Raw genomic sequence first — 16,662 nt, 5'->3', positions numbered from 1 at the left:
AATAAGCTGACACGTCAAGCCTCATTCAGCAAACAATGGAAGACGTGTCGGGTCTGCGATACGGGCACGCAGACACAAAACTCACTCTTCTGATCACATCGTTGGTGATGATCAGACACCAAAGCTGGAAAAACACAATTTCACTCCATAGTCTGTTCATTATAAATGTGTTATTGTGCCAGTCTTAATCAGATCTCCTGGGCTGCCATCATCACATTCCTATATAGATAGGCTATATGCACCACCCACTTTCATTCTTCACACACACCGACACACACACACACACACACAGGCGTGCATGCATCATGGAGCCCAGACCTGCAGAGAAAAAGCAACGCTCCCTGAGTGAGCGGAAGAAAAAAAGGGGGGAGAGAGGGAGGCCGGCTGCTCGCAGCTCCACTCTTCCAGGGTCTCACACACAAGATCCGGGCGCACGGCTCCATTGAGTACGAGGAGGCTTTTGCATGGAGGTTCATTAGAAGTAACGAGTTGACACAAGGTAAATCTTAATGTTGAGGCGCCTTTCTCTACCGGCCCGGGGAGGAGCCCTCATTAACTGTCGCTAACAACCCGTGTAAATACACTGATTGGACAGCTCCGATACAAGCTCCCAGCCCTGCCAGGAAGTCCCCCTAATGAGACCACACAATAAAAACAATAAAAGAAAGAAAGGAGGGAGAAGGAGAGAGACAGAGGGAGAGACAGAGAGAGGGAGAGGTGTTAAAAAAAAACTTTTTGTAAGAAGCTTTACTATTAAATGTGGCGCCATATTTACAGATCATGACCAAAAAATAAAAAGAATCACAGAAAATTGTGCGTTTGTTTAGTCGTCACGTTTGTCTGTTACTTTCATTACAAATTTGGCATTGTTGTGTTTGAGGGTTGACCTACCGCACCTGTGAAGTACTAAGCTGGCAACGGTCTACCTAATTATTTCGGCGCTTGAGCCCAATCAATCAATTAAATCAATAAAACATGTCGCGCGAAATTTTAGGTTTTTAAAGGGAATAGTGAAATAAAATCGCCACAGCAGCAGAGCGCAGGTTTTATTTGAGAGCAGGAGAGGATGCACTGCAAAAAATATCTAAAAACACTTCAATCCTTTTTTTTTTTTTTTTTAGCACATTTTCTCCACAAACGCGGGGAAACTCTGCCGGTGCCAAAAAGGCGATTCCACGCATTTTACGCGTTGCAGAACAATTGCTGAAACAAATGAACGCATGTTAACACAAAACCAGAACATGGCTTATTAACGTTTCTACAGCACGGTTAAGAGAACTGCACTGATTTAAATTCGCTGTGAAAAGAGTCGTGATGGAAACAGATGGAATGATTACATCCCACTGCCAGATGTGTCTCACAAGAAGCGCAGTCTGTGTTTTTTCAAAAACTCAATGTGGCGCTAAACGACTCGTACATATTGATACTTTTTACAGTGTACACACAGTGCAGAGTCTCCGCACCCTGACATGGACAACGTGGGACGGAGGGGATTGTGCGCCCCGTCCCGACAGCGTCACACATCTGCTCTGCAGAGGCGCAGATCTGCCCGGTGCTCCGCGGATAAAAAAAGAAAAGGCAAATGCGCCAAAATTAAAACGGACTTCCGAGATCTAAAATAAGAAATATGTGAGAAGGTTATTACCTCGTTATAAAACTAAAAAGGCCCGTATCTTTTCATGAATATTAATTTTTTTAAAGTTACCGAACATTTAAATCATTCGTAGTTTTTCGAACATCATTGGCAACATCGTGGACGGAAAAACGGCGGTGTTCGGACAGGACTTACAGGGACAGCGGCTGCACCTCCATCCTGATCTTTGGACGAACTGACCGGTGAAATAGCGGGGAACCGGTGTCGCGTCCAGTCCGGAGCTCGGACGGTGACAGTCGGTGGACTGGAGCCTGCGAACAGTTCTACAGAGGACGAAGAAGAGCAAGGACACAAACAAGAGCGAGAAGAAGAAAAAGGTAATTCCTGGTGAAAAAAAAAATAATAATAATAATTTAATTAAAAAAACACACCTGCATCCTATCCTTTCCACATCATTTAAAATAAAATGTCTTTAAATTTCTCGACATTTTAAAGATGATTAAAAGTTTGGAAATAAACGAGCGCGCGCAATACAGACAGGCATCAGAGTGAGAGAGGCATAACGAAAAAATTAAACGCCTGACTTTTTCTTTTTTTTTTCTTGAACGTACCCGTCATCGCTCCAAACTGTCGTCCTCTGTTTTTTTTTTTTTTTTCTTTTCTTTTTTTGTTGAGATGAATCCAGGATGGAGCAGCAGCCACATGAGCTTCTCTCCTGTCTTTGCCAGGGAGGGGTGTGCTGTCTTTTTCTGGCCAGCCTCTGCCAAACCGGGGTCAACGAGGGAGCAGTGAAAAAAAATAAAAAAAATAAAAAAAAAACAAGAACACCCTTTCTTTGGTGCCTTCTTTCGCTTTCCCCCTTACCTTTTACAGTCAACACCTTTTTCTTTCTTTCTCTCCTCAGGTCCCCCTTCTCTCTCTCCCTCTGTCTCTCTCTCTCTCTTCCTCTCTCTCTCTCTCTCTCTCTCTCTCTCTCTCTCTCTCCCTCGTACATGACGTAACGTCAGCTTTGTTTATTTGCTGCCCTTATTGGAACAGAAAATAACTCACTAATTGGCAATTAACCAGTAACGTAACTCCAAAACGCATTTTAGATTTTTGTTGCGCTGAACTTTCGGAACGGAGTTGGATTTCCTAAAACGACGAAAACTAACTTTTTAATTCACACGAAAGTTTTGGAACACAGTTCGACAAAGCGCCTTACAATCAATCAATCAATCAATCAATCAATCAATCAATCAATCAATCAATCAATCAATCAATCGGCAGGACGGGATGAGAGGTTTGTCGGTGCAAAGCCTCCGTCTGCTCGGCCGACGTGTTATCGGTGTTTTTAGCGCGCTGAGTGCTGTTTGTGTTGTCGTGTCTGGAGATTTAGGCTGTAAGTAAACGGAGAAGACGGTTAAATGCTCGCAGTGCATTCAGAGCTCTCCGTCCCCCGCTGCTCGGAACATTCAGCGAGCCCCCGGATAAACACACAATTAGGGCAGGTGAATAAACTTGTTTGGGGGGTGTTAATTACATGCTTAACGTAAACAAAAGCCATGTAAAAGAATGTGAATTACCAGTGGCTCTTTCCCCCTCAATCCCCATTCAGGTTTTACATTTCACCTCTAGTCTCTTCGAGGAGTGATTTCCGAATTGCCTGCGAGGGGCTCCTCCCAAACAAGGCTCCCTCCAAAACATAATGCTGGATAATACCTGCAGCCTCGTCCTGAATGGTGATCGCCTAAATTGATGCGCCAGGTAAGGAGGCTTTGCATATTCGGAGGAGAGCTGCTAAGCCTGCACTCTCAACTTAATGCCGGGGTCTAGATAGAGAGAGAGAGAGAGAGAGAGAGAGAGAGGGAGGGAGGGAGGGAGGGAGAGAGAAGAGGGGAGAGGGGGGTGGTGGTAGGCTAGGAGGTTAGTTTTAACACCAGCATGAAAATACCAGCCTTTACTTCCAGTCCACAGAGCTTTCCAACGGGACCAATTCAAGTGCCACTTGGAATTAGTTCTCCTGAGGTTCGTATCGCAGCGCAGCGGACAGGTTTGATCCCATATACACCCCCCTCAACTCCCTCACATGCGCGCGCACGCACACACTCCCAAAAGAAAAACGCCTGACCCCGCAACAAGATCATCACAAGCCGTGCTCTGCATCACATCAACGCAACCTACAGGCGCTTGAACAACACGCACATGCAGGAATTAAAAGTACCCCGAAAAAACGCCGGTGCGTAAAAGCGCGCAAACGTGCGTAATATGCACGCTCGCTCATGCAGTTACTAATGTATACGCCGGCTAAGGTGCAACGGTGAACAGGAACAGGTGACCACACATGCATGTCCAGCTGGTTTTACTCACTGTCCCTCCACGCTTGAAGTCGGTGGTCTATCTGGCCAGCGCCGGAGAATGTGTAAATCTGAGAGAGGGAAGGAAAAGTTTTGAATTCCTGAATGATTTTGTAGAAAGGCGGCTTAGGATCATTATGTCAGCTTTATTGAGGGCGGATTAAGCGGAGTCTAGATGCTACGCCTTGTACACGGCCCTTTCACAATGTGAGCACTGTTCGTGTTAGAGTGAACTCACACTATTTTAACACCCTATAAGCCCTGTCTAAATATGAAGCCGTTTTAGCCATAAACATGAAAATCACACCGCCGTGGCTACTGCTATAAGCCGAGTCCTGTGACTGGATGTGGACATTGATCTTGTCCTTACCACTAGATCAAATACATGAAAACTACTTTTATGTCCCCAAGGAGCTTTCATGTTTCCATTTGATTGTAATTCCAATACTAGTGGTATTATTCAGAGGTCAGGACTATCACAGAGACCCGTGTTAAACTGGTGGCATTAAAGGGCGACGCCATTGGCAAATTAGTTTTCGAACTGAAACGCCATGACCTTTGTTTAATCAACACAACGCTGCGCATCGATATTCATTTGGAACAATAAATTCTGTTGGCCGAGGAGGAGGCAGCGGGCAAGGGGCCAGGGCTGCGCCCAGCGTCCCGGAGGCGAGGCCGGGGACAGCAGGAGGGGGAGCGCGGCATCACACCGCAGCTACACCCGGACCAGCACCCACCAAACACAAAGTGACCACACAGCAGCCGACCCGAGGAAAGTCACGCTCGGACGGCGTCAGAAAAATTGCCAACGTGCAATTTTTTTAAATGCATCGACGGGTCCGGGGTCAGAAGCCAGAAGATTATAGGACTGTGTCAAAATGTGATCTTTTAGAAAACAGGAAAATGGAAAGTGATAACATATATGAAAAGGGAAAAAAAAACAAAAAACGTAGCAGACCCTGACGCCTTCCTATCTCTTGCACGGAAATGAATGGACTGATTAAAAAAAAAAAGAAAAGATTAAAAAAAGTAGCTACTACAAGAAAAAATTGTACGAGAATGATGTGCAAATTGACTCGCTTCAATTCAAAACGTGTATTCCGGAGTTGCAGTCATTGGTTGTCCATTTGTCACCCTTTTAAAGCTCCCTCTGCCTCCCTCCCTCCCTCCCCGTCTCTGCTAAGCATCTCTAGTCTACATATCTTCTTTAGCTTTAACGAGCCTCGTTAAGATCGCAATAATATTCCACCCTCTAATTGCTCATTCCATTCAGCAGATAGGCGAGCATTGGCTTGTGCCTGATGCGCGCGGTGCGGTGGGAGGGTTGCTGTGGAGATCGGAGACTCTGATAACCCCCCATGCGTGCTGCACAAGTGGTGAAAGCCTCGCGCTACGTACTGGCTAATGATTGGCACGCTTGACAGTGATTGGCAGGGCTGCCATGACAACGCTACAACGACACCAAGAAGACCAATAGAAAAGGGAAACAAAATGTTTCAATGCTACACTCAACGGCGGATTTAGGGGGGAGATATTATGAGGCTGGTGTCATTAGGCGATAGCCATTGAATCATTCAATCTTTTTACTTGCCGTGTTTTTTCGGTTTTTCCCTTTTCTCGATAATTTTCTTTCTCTCTCAGGTCATTTCCATGGTTTTCAGATCCCCCTTAGAGCTTTATCCCTCCCATTTCTTCCTGCCAAACTTCGCTGATCGCCCTCTGCTCCTGGCGAACAGCGCTCCCACCACCAGGTCTCCAGAAGACTTGTCCATGTTTCAACTACCGACCCTCAACTTCTCCCCGGAGCAGGTGGCGAGCGTCTGCGAGACGCTGGAGGAGACCGGGGACATCGAACGGCTGGGCCGCTTCCTCTGGTCCCTGCCTGTGGCTCCGGGAGCGTGCGAGGCGATCAACAAGCACGAGTCCATCCTGCGCGCCCGGGCCGTGGTGGCGTTCCACACGGGGAATTTCAGAGACCTTTACCACATCCTAGAGAACCACAAGTTCACCAAGGACTCGCACGGCAAACTGCAGGCCATGTGGCTGGAAGCGCACTACCAGGAGGCCGAGAAGCTCCGCGGTCGTCCCCTCGGACCGGTCGATAAGTACCGGGTGCGGAAGAAGTTTCCGTTGCCTCGGACCATCTGGGACGGCGAGCAGAAGACGCACTGTTTCAAAGAGCGGACACGGAGCCTGCTGCGGGAGTGGTACCTACAGGACCCATATCCAAATCCCAGCAAGAAAAGGGAACTGGCTCAAGCCACTGGACTCACTCCCACACAGGTCGGAAACTGGTTTAAAAACCGGAGGCAACGAGACAGAGCCGCAGCGGCCAAAAACAGGTTGGTGATTTATGTCCCGCTCGAAAAACACGAGAATGTTTAGAAGTTTTCCATGAAACACGCAAATGTAGAGGGAAAGAAGAGGTTTGATTAAAAACTGTAGTTGTGTTTCACGGACGGAGGCTGTCTCGGAAAAAGACGAGTGTGTCTGGCAGGGGGAGGGAGCAGGCTGCGGCGACATTTTTGTTATGAAGTGAAAACAGAATGAACATCGAAAAGACCTCAGAAGCTGCTGTAAATATCTAAAAATATCGCTTTTAGAAATTATAAGACTTATTTTGTAATCATTTATAGGAGCTGCTTGGAACACTGCCGGCTGGTGTGTGTATTTTATTTTGAAGGGATTTCGAACAAAAATACAGAATTACCAGATTGTGAAAAACACAACTAATGTTTAATTCTAGTTTTCTGCTGAAATGAGATGAATTAAATGATAATATTACAATCATGAACCGGATTGCTGTTAAACTGAAGGGGCGATTATTTTATATTTATGTTATTTTTTTTTAATTAAACAGAAAACAGCTTGTTTATGTATTTTTTTTTCCGTAAAAGAGGAATAAATCCCCAAAACAGCTCCAATTAAATATCTACACATCACTTCACCTCGCACATTTACAGCATCGCCACTAATTCTGTAATTAAACTATAAACAGCTTTAGGTATTAATTTTAATCAGTTAAACGTAAGAAAATAAAAGCACAGGACGAGTCTTAAAATCTATACAGACTAAACTGTATCCAACCAATGACTGCGTTTTTTTTTAAATACACCTAAAATTGTCACGTTTTTACAAATAATTTTAGAAACACTTTTCACGCTTCTTCCATAAAAAAGCTGGTGTGATGATTTTTTTTTGAAGCTACAGCAGCGTGCAGCAGCTCCACGAATCCTGCACCGGTTTATCATTCTAACATCACATGTTACTCATCACTGTGGCACAGAGATCATCTCGGAGGATAATGGAGATATTATCGATATTACTGGACTAAAGATACATTTAAAAAAATAATAATAATACAAAAAAAACGAGCACGCGTATTAAAAAAAATAAATCGTGTGTGGACTGTACAGTGGGCTGTGTTCATAACATTAAGTGTGGTATCACTCCAGCGAAATGCTGTAATTGATTAGAAAATACCTCGGAGGACGACTAAGCCATATGAACCCTATTCTAATCTTTCTGCTAAATGAAGAGATATATTTCCAGGCTGACATTATCCTGCCGCGGTGCGGTTATTATCATGAGTGGATTGGAGATAAACATTTAGGATGATTGGAGTAACCTGGATCTCCACGTCACTCATTCACAACACGTCCACTTCCACCAGACTGAAATACATCTGTGGCACAGCCTCGTGACATTTTGCAATTGGACAAAGGCCTAAATAGACATACATATATATATATATTATTTGTATTTTTTATTTTTTGCATCATATTGTTTGTCCAGGACGCTGCAGAGAGCAACGGGGGGCTCTGTGAGATAAACGTGCCAGCCATTAGGAGGAATAGTAAATGCAGATCACATGCACTTAAAAATGAAACAAGCCACAAAGTGTTGTTGTTGTAAAGACTTCCATCAAACTGCTTTTATATATATATATATATACATATATATATATATATATATATATATATAAGAGAACACACACACACACACACACACACACACACAAACCGAGCTGGATTTACAGATTATATTCTTCTCCCTGCGATGTGACACGACATTTAAATCCCAGACGCGCGTTGCCTACTTTTTTCCTGCAGGAATTAAATATATATATATATATATATATATATATATATATATATATATATATATATATATATATATATATATAAACCAAACACACACACACACACACACACACACACACACATACACACAAAAAAAGGAGAGCCCATCACATTTCTCCCAACATTTGGTAGTCTAAATAGCGCTGTGTTTTGTCCCCCTGAAAAGCTGGGCTATTTGATAAAAGCATGCATGCATGGCTGGGGCCGGCAGGGGGAAAGAAAAGGCGAGTTTGAACCCCTATTTTGCAGGAGGAGGAGGGGAAAGGGGGACATTCTCAGGTCTAATTGCCATTTCGCTCATTTTTTTTTCTTCTTCTTCTAAACCCCCTCCTCCTCCTCCTCCTCCTCCTCCTCTCTCCCCTCTCCTCGCTTCTTTTCTTCTCCCAGGCTCCAGCACCAAGCAATAGGACCGAGCGGTATGAGGTCCCTCTCGGAGGCCGGTCTCACCCCTCACAGCTCGGCGGAGTCGCCTTCGACCGCGGCCAGTCCCACCACCAGCGTTTCCAGTATGACAGAGAGAGTTGATACCGGGACGTCTATCCTGTCCGTCACATCCAGTGACTCGGAGTGCGATGTATGATACGGAGGGGAGGAGAAAAAAAAGAGAAACACACAAAAACAAACAAAAAGAGAAATATTTACAGGGAAAATGGACCTGAGAGGAAGAGAGAAAAAAAAGACTTATGAAATATCTCGGATGAAAAAAAGGACCGATTGATATAAATATTAAAATAAAAAAGAGATAAAAGCACGTCGTTTTTTTTTTTTTTTATTAAAAGCGCTTTCAAAGGACCCACGCCTCCCCTTTCCTCTCCATACCCCCACACCACCACCACCACCACCACCACCGCCGCCACCAACACACCACCACCACCACTACTACTAGACTACTTGCATGATGTCTTACTTTTTATTTTTTATTTTGTAATCAGGGGAAAACGAAAAAAAAAAAAAAAATCCTGAGTGCAAGATTTTCTCCATCAGGAACATCGATCAGAGGGAATAAACACAGATCGTCTCGGTTGTCTTCGTCGCTTTTTCTTTCCTTTTTTCCCCCCTCGCCCTCAATCTCCATTTTTTTTTTTTTGTCCAAGTGATGATGATGATGATGATGATGATGATGTGATGATGATGATGATGATGATGATGCCGCCATGCAGACACAAGATGCAATCCTGTTTTTAATTTTGTTTGTTTGTTTTGTTTTTTACTTTGTGTTCATCAGACAATCATTTTTAAGTCGTAAAGCACCTTTTTTTGAGAAATAACACTTCTGTCACTGCCTGTGTGGGGTAAACATGGTCAAACAAACAAAAACAGAAAAAAAGGAGAAAAAAAAGACGAACGGGATCGTTTATGACTGTATCAGATTTTTATTTTTATTTTCAAAATTTTATATTGAATTATGTATATCTCAAATAATGCGATCATTCTCCCGGTCTTGTAATATACGTGTAGAAATATGCCTGTACATAATTATTGCTCTCTCTCTCTCTCTCTCTCTCTCTCTCTCTCTCTCCTCCCCCTCTCCTCCCCCCCTCACCGTCTCATCCTCTTTTTCTATCCCCTCCCTCACTTTTTTTCTTGACTTTTGGTGTTCCTACATAAAATATTTGTCAAAACTTACAACTCAAGTGCTCTAGGCGTTTTTGTTGCTTTGTTTTGTTTTGCTGGGGAAGGGGAGGGGGGTCTGATGGTGATGATGATGATGATGATAATGATGATGATGATGATGATGATGGTGATGGTGACATTATGTTTGGCCGGTCACACTTGTGCAAAAAAACAACAAAAAAAGACGCAAAGAGGAAAAATATGTGAAAGTGGAATAGCTTGTTGTTGCCCACGTTTATTCAAGTCTGCAGGCTGCCTCCCCTCCTCCTCCTCCCTTCCTCCCTCACCCCTCACCCCCCCCCCCCCCCCCCCCCCCCCCCCCCCTTGCCCGCCCCAGGGTCGCTCCGAAGCGCTTATTTACATTAGCCTACCCAATGTTTCTTTCTTTGCGTGGTTATTATGTTAATGTACCATACATTTCTAAATCAAATACAGTATTCAATTTGCTATACCTCTTTCTGCATGATGTCCTGTCTTCTCCATCCGATTGCGGATAAGGAAGCTGATAAGTGGCTAAAACATGTTCCTATTGGCTCGTTATTGGTATTTTAATGCTCGCCGTGGCTTATTGCGTTTCCCGGAAGCGGTTCACCCCCCAAAAAATAGTTTTGTTTTTTATTTCCGGATTTAAAAGACATATTTATTTATGTTGTTGTGAAACTGTTTGCTTCTTGGAGGAAAAACTAGAGCTGTGTTTAAAAATGTTGGCGCACTTTACCATTTTTTTTATTTTTTCATTTTTTTTAAACTGTGTTAATGCAAGTAGAAAACTCGCCCTATATGACTGCCCCTGTATACTGCACACATTCTGGCAAACGTCAACGTCATACAGCACTTAAAAATGTGAGTGCTATTTCCCCTTTTGTTTACCGTTGCTAGTGAATACAGAAATTAAGTAAACGCGCCATTAAATGGGCTAATCACGATGGGACTCCTCCCCTGTCCCAATCTCCCATTGTGGACCGCTGAAAAGAGCTTTTCTTCCTCGGACGAGAACCATTTCCCCCCTCCAAAAAAAAAAAAGGCTTTCTCTCCTGCAGTCCCTTTCCATCTAAATCCCCAACCAATTATGCTGCAGACTAGGGCAGATTTGCTATAGGACACTGTTGCAGGAGCTATAGTTTTTTGGGGGTGGTGGAAACACAAGATTTTCTGCTTCCTTAAAAAAAAAAAAAAAAAAAAAAAAAAAAAAAAGCAGCGCTGAGGGCTTCCCCCATGTAAATACGGCGCTGCGTTAACTGCAAGGCAGCTCGGCACTATGCGCGTCGACGCAGTGCGGTCGTGTCTTTGGCAACAGGAAAAGTAGGACAGATGCTGCTGCTTGGCTCGGGGAGAGCGCAGGAGTTTTGTACGGACTGTACAGGCGTGCAGCTTTCTCCTCGATGTTAGAGTGAAAACTTCAGCGTCTCCAACAGGTATTTCTTTTTTCAGGCCTGCAGTGTGATGTCAGGGACCGGGGCAGCGTGTTTTGGATATTTTCTTGTCCAAAGTCTGAAAGCTTAGATATAAAATTCTACGGGCGGCGGACGCGCGGGCCAAAAGAGGCTGAAAGAGACTGTTTAACATTTAGAGTAGAGACCAGGGAACCAGTTCTCAGACAAAAACGTGCCTAATTAGACTGGTTACATGTGTTAATCTATTCACAAAAGGAGGCAGTGGGCACGGGTGTGTAGAAAAAAAAACAAACTCAGCATTAATCTTCACTCGTAAAAACATTTGTTTCATTCTCGTAGAGTGACATCCTCCGCGCCAAAGCTGCGAATTAGTCCGGCAGAAGTTGAATTTGTTGTGAATAGTAAACTACAGCTGTAGACACTCTCCATCTGACCGTGGATTATGTTTTTTTTCTTCTTCTTCCCCCCCTCTCTCATAAATGTTATCAGTCTCCTCTGGATGAAATGCGCGCATAAGCTACCCGCATGCATAAGTCTCCCTCAATCAAAACACAAAAACAAGTGTGTCAAAAAGCTTCAGCCGTACGACTCAATGGGCCTGTGATCCTGAAATAACCGAGGCCATAATACAGCTCCCTGCCCCGGCTGAAACAAGCCAGCTCCATCCCCCCTCCCTCCCTCCCGCTGCACTCACTCATTCATTAGATGAAGAAATCTGTATCATATTTTAAAACCCATTCCGGGTCTTAAACCGGCCTGCCAGAGACAGATAGGCCCCTATCAAGAGCACCGAGGGGCCGTGGCACCGCCGCACAACCAAGACCCTTATCACACCCCCCCATCCAACCCTCCACCCTCCACCCACCTCTCCATTTACGCACTCCACAAGTTTTATTGGCTTCGACAAGTCTCGGGCTATGATTGAGATTAAATTAATCGTAAACTGAAGAGCATTTTTCTTCTTTTTTTTTTTCTTTTTTTTTTATCGGCAAAGGAGGACACGAGGATTAGGGCTGTATCAGAGAGATGGAGCCGCAGATAGGGGGGCTCATGAATACAAAACAAGCGATGAATGGGCTTCATTTGCGCAACGCCACGCTCATTATCCCGAAAGGCTGCGAAGACACGGAGTAAATAATGCAGATATGAACTTAACTTAGTGGAGGAAACAAACAACCCAAAAAAAAAAGAAAAAAGAAAGAAAGAAAAAACACAATGAATGCGAAAAATGTTGAAATTATGTGTGTGAGGAAGTCAAGCTGAATGTAAAAACTTTCAGCTCTGCGGGTGAACTTTAACAGCAAAAACTGAGTGTATTTTTTATTTTATTTTTAATGGATTTCTATAAACGCGCTCGTCAAACATCTGTTAAAAGAGACGTTGAGAGGGAATCCGGCGCTTTGGATGTGACGGCAAAAGTCAATATTTATTAAAACATTATGGCGATTCCCCCCCCCCCCCCCCCCCCCCCATTTAATCACGTAAACGAGACGCGTTGTAAACAGGTACGCGACCGTCCCCCCTTCGCCGGTAAACATATGTAGGCCAGAGAAAGAAAGAAAAAAAGAGAAAGAAGTGCTGGAAGTGTGAGTCTATCTGTTGCTGGCTGGGGTCATTAACAGTGGGGGAGCTCTTGTTCGTGATCTGTCAACTCAAATATGGATCACGAGACAAAGGAACTTAGCGAGGAGTAATCTCTGTGTGTGATACTTACGTGAGAGTAAACGAGAATGTGAGACGAGTGCGGCAACAATGGAGGACTCGCATGTTTTTTCTCTTTTCCTCTCTCTTCTCGCTCCCCCTTAAGTTGTTGTGCGCTTGGATCTGTGCAAGCTGATCTGTCAAACAAGATCTGCGTGAGCATCGCGCCGAGCGTCAACAACATAAAGACGAACAGTTGTTGTTTTTTTTTTTTTCTTCCCCCCCTTTTTTTCGCGGCTCGCAGATTTTGAAGTCAAAGTGATCTTTAAAGAGGAGAAAAGCGCTCCTGGAATATTACTGATTTTGTTGTTAGGCGCCGCCATGATCCGCTTAGAGGTCAGAGTTTACCTTCCCTTTTTCATTCCCAACCACAACATCTTGTGTACCGAAGTTAATTCAGGCAGTGTCAGTCCAACTATAGGGAACAAGAGGAAGGAGGAGGAGGAGGGGAGGGTGGAGGTGGAGGTGGAGGGGGGGGGGGGGGGGGGGGGGGGGGGGAGACTATTAAGCCAGAGTCTGGCGGTGAGAAATACTTGCCCTGCCCTGTTTTTTCTCTGATTTCACCGGTTAACTGAACACAACTTTCCTATTGGTGTGTATTCATGCAGCACCCGAAGAGCACCGGCGTCCCTATAGCCTCGGCGAGCGCGGCTGTCAGTGCAGGAATGAGCGGGGGCCCTTTGGACTTAAAAAACTTTTTTTCTGCTCTCACTCTCTCTCTCTCCCCCTTCCTTCAATAGGTAAGACGCGGGGCTGCAGCATTCCTCTTGACTGAGTGGTAATTCATACTAAATTATATGACCGCGACCCGCCGTTCTGCAGTTTGGAGACGGAGAGCTAACTGTTTTCCACCCCCCCCCTGTTTTTTTTTTTTTCTGGGTTATTATGTGAAATATTAGCAGCAATTATCCGTCCTTGGAAAAGGCCAAAAACAAGCGAGTGTGCATTAATTATACGTTATATTTTCACCTCAACACCACCTTCAAATCACAGCCGATCCCGCAGAAAACATCTTTGGAGGAGTTACAGAAGCTTTTTACACGATTATATGAGGTATATATTAAAAAAAAAAAAAAAAAAAAAAAAAAAACAACTACCACAAAACTCTATAAAAATGATGCTGTGTTGTAACAATGATGTGTCAGGTCGATGGTTGACATTCTGACTTAATTCTCGATGATGTGTCTCCGTGTCCGCGGCGCGTAAAATCTGCGCGCCGTGCACCTGCTGCTTGTCGTCGACTGATCGACCCCCCAACCTCATCGACACACACGCACGCGGTCTCTCTCTCTCTCTTTCACGCTCACCGTTTATCACACACACACGCACACACACACACACACACACACACACACACACACACACACACACACACACACCCTCTAAGACAAGGGCAGCAGCGTTTGAAAGGTGTCCTTCTATTAAATCGTAATTTGGAGGTCACACAAGGCAGGAGGCGATGATATAGGATCAACGGTGTATAAGCTTTCATTATATGTAGGGCTACCGTGTATAGACAGATGGGATCATACTCTCCCTTGTAGCCAGGTTGGGAGGTGTGTGTGTGTGTGTGTGTGTGTGGTGGGGGGTGGTGTCAAGAAATACTTCCCTCTAATGCTTATTAGTGTGGACTGCCATTGCACAAGCCTCATCTTTTTAAAACAAGCATAACATGAAAGCAACCCAACTCTGGCTTACTCAAGCGAACATGACCACCTCCACCCCCCCCCCCCCCCCCCTCTCTTTCGCGCACGCACACACACATGTGCACGCGTATAGCCTTACACGGACAGCACATATGGAGGTTGTGTGTGTGTGTGTGTGTGTGTGTGTGGGGTGGTTGGGGGCCGCTGGGTGCAGGCTGTGATCTCTCGCCTTGTGCACACCGAGTGGACAGAGGGCTGAGCAGCTTAAATAGAGCCCCAGCACCTGTGTTTTCTGCCGCCGTTCTCAGGCCTCCTTAGCGTGGCACGGCACTGTACAGCACCGATGTGCGCGCCGTGGAACACGCAGATATCACATATCCCCACATGTGTTTGTGTGTGTGTGTGTGTGCCAGAAATAAATGAGAAGAAGGCGGTTCATCTTTGGAATTAAGCCACACTGAATAATTAAACTGAAATCCCTCATATTGTTGCTGCGCGTCATGTTTTGGTCGAAGGTGATTTTCACCCAACTTAAATATGCCGATGAAGTCAATCACAACGAGGGACCATATGTTGATATTATATAAGGTCATTAAATGGTTCACGAAATTAACTCTTTCAAAATAAGATTAAAAAACAGCTGTCCTCTGTGAACAGTTTCAGATATCTCCACCCACGATCGCAACGCAGTCACCGCGTGTGTGTTTATTAGCAAAGTACTCCGTCCATGGTGCGTCTTTGGTGACAAATCCACCCCCGCTCTCTCCCTTCGCTCCCACTTTTCCTTCCATAAATTGGTGATTGTTCCCCGGTCTGATGCTGAAGGCTATTGTCTGTCAGCTGGAGCTCCTGCCTGCTCTGGTACTAGAAGCACCGGATGAACCTGGACACGGACACCCGGTCCCGCTGTGCCCACCAGACACCTCGCTCGCACGCGCGCGCACGCACGCACGCACACACAAAACACACACGCACACACTCCTCGTCTTTCCCTTTTTTGACCGTTCAAATTTGGCACGATGACGCGCAAGAATCCAGAGGTCAACAACGTGGTTGTACGGAAGGCCTTTTGCACTATAGATTGTGCATCTCTCAAAATAAAATTCAGCATCTGTTGTTGTCTAACTCCAAAGCCCAGCATAAAAGCAAAACTCATCTAAAAGTGACATTAATATAATTCCAAGTTCCAGATTTGGCTTCTGAATGCAGCGCTTCAAATGTGCTGTGTTATTGTTAATTTCCTGACTAAATAACACCCAAAGAATAATCGATATATTTTTTATAGTATCAAGGATGTTGAGGAAGATAAATCTATCAACATCAGTGGAATAAAACAGATTAAAGATGTTCTGTGTGCAGGATAAATCATGTCAGAGGGCACTCAGCTCATACAGGCTCTGGAGCTATAACTCTAAAATATGTACGGAACCATGTTGGCTTGTCATATATCACAGTGATTGGCCTAATTGGTGACACATCGTAAAAAGCCTCGGCTTTAGTCCAGCTTTGCCCGGTGACACGCCTCCTTTCAGTACCCATGCACTTAACAAAAGGTCAGGGATTGACCGAGGCCTGGGTGTCCTTATCAATTTAACCTCCATTTACAAAGCTATAGGATGGATTACGCGGGATGCCAGCCTCCACAAGCTCACAAACAGACCCCCGACCAGAAGAAAGTCCACACTGCGAGACAGGTGCAGAGCCGGCCAGGGTGGAGGCTGAGCGCAGAGGAGGCAAACGTGTTCCTCGACTGCCATCTAGAGGATTACTGTGGAAGAGACACGACCCCAGAACATGTCTGTGTAAACAGCTCACGGCAAAGAGGTGCACAAATTCAAGATATTTGACTCTATCTTTTGTTGTTGACTGCTGCTTTACATTAAGAATTAGGATGCTAGGTGTCTCAAACATTAATTTATACACATTTCCACAAATGTCAGCGTGACATGTTTGAATATTTGGCTGCTTCACATGAAGCCACTGGAGAGAGTTTTAAAGGGGACCTATTATAATGCTTTCTTGTTTTTTTTTCTTTCTTTTCACTTCAGCGTGTTAAATCTGTCCTCATGCTTGTGACAAATCTTTTAAAGTTAAAAAGGTCAAAGTCTGCACCACCAGAAGCTCATCTCTCCTACAGCAAACAATGCACCTGGAACACCTCGTCGGTAGTCCCTCCTTTAATCCTGTGACTTTGTGACATCGTACCGTGTCACCATGTCGCACATTTTCACAATT

The 16,662-nt window shown here is 44.8% G+C and overlaps 1 protein-coding gene across 1 annotated transcript; it reads left to right on the top strand.

The window, feature by feature from the left end:
• Nucleotides 1-5,195: 5,195 nt before the first annotated feature.
• six3a (SIX homeobox 3a) lies at nucleotides 5,196-10,137 on the top strand. Its single transcript, XM_030440870.1, has 2 exons — nucleotides 5,196-6,272; nucleotides 8,460-10,137. Exons 1-2 carry the CDS (start codon nucleotides 5,581-5,583, stop codon nucleotides 8,650-8,652), a joined length of 885 nt encoding a protein of 294 aa, XP_030296730.1. The 5' UTR covers nucleotides 5,196-5,580; the 3' UTR covers nucleotides 8,653-10,137.
• The last annotated feature ends 6,525 nt before the right edge of the window (nucleotides 10,138-16,662 follow it).

This window comes from Sparus aurata, chromosome 15 (assembly GCF_900880675.1).
Source record: "Sparus aurata chromosome 15, fSpaAur1.1, whole genome shotgun sequence".
In the NCBI taxonomy this organism is placed as follows: Eukaryota; Metazoa; Chordata; class Actinopteri; order Spariformes; family Sparidae; genus Sparus; species Sparus aurata.
Note: the sequence above shows the minus strand (reverse complement) of the source record. Positions and strands in the feature narration are given on the sequence as shown.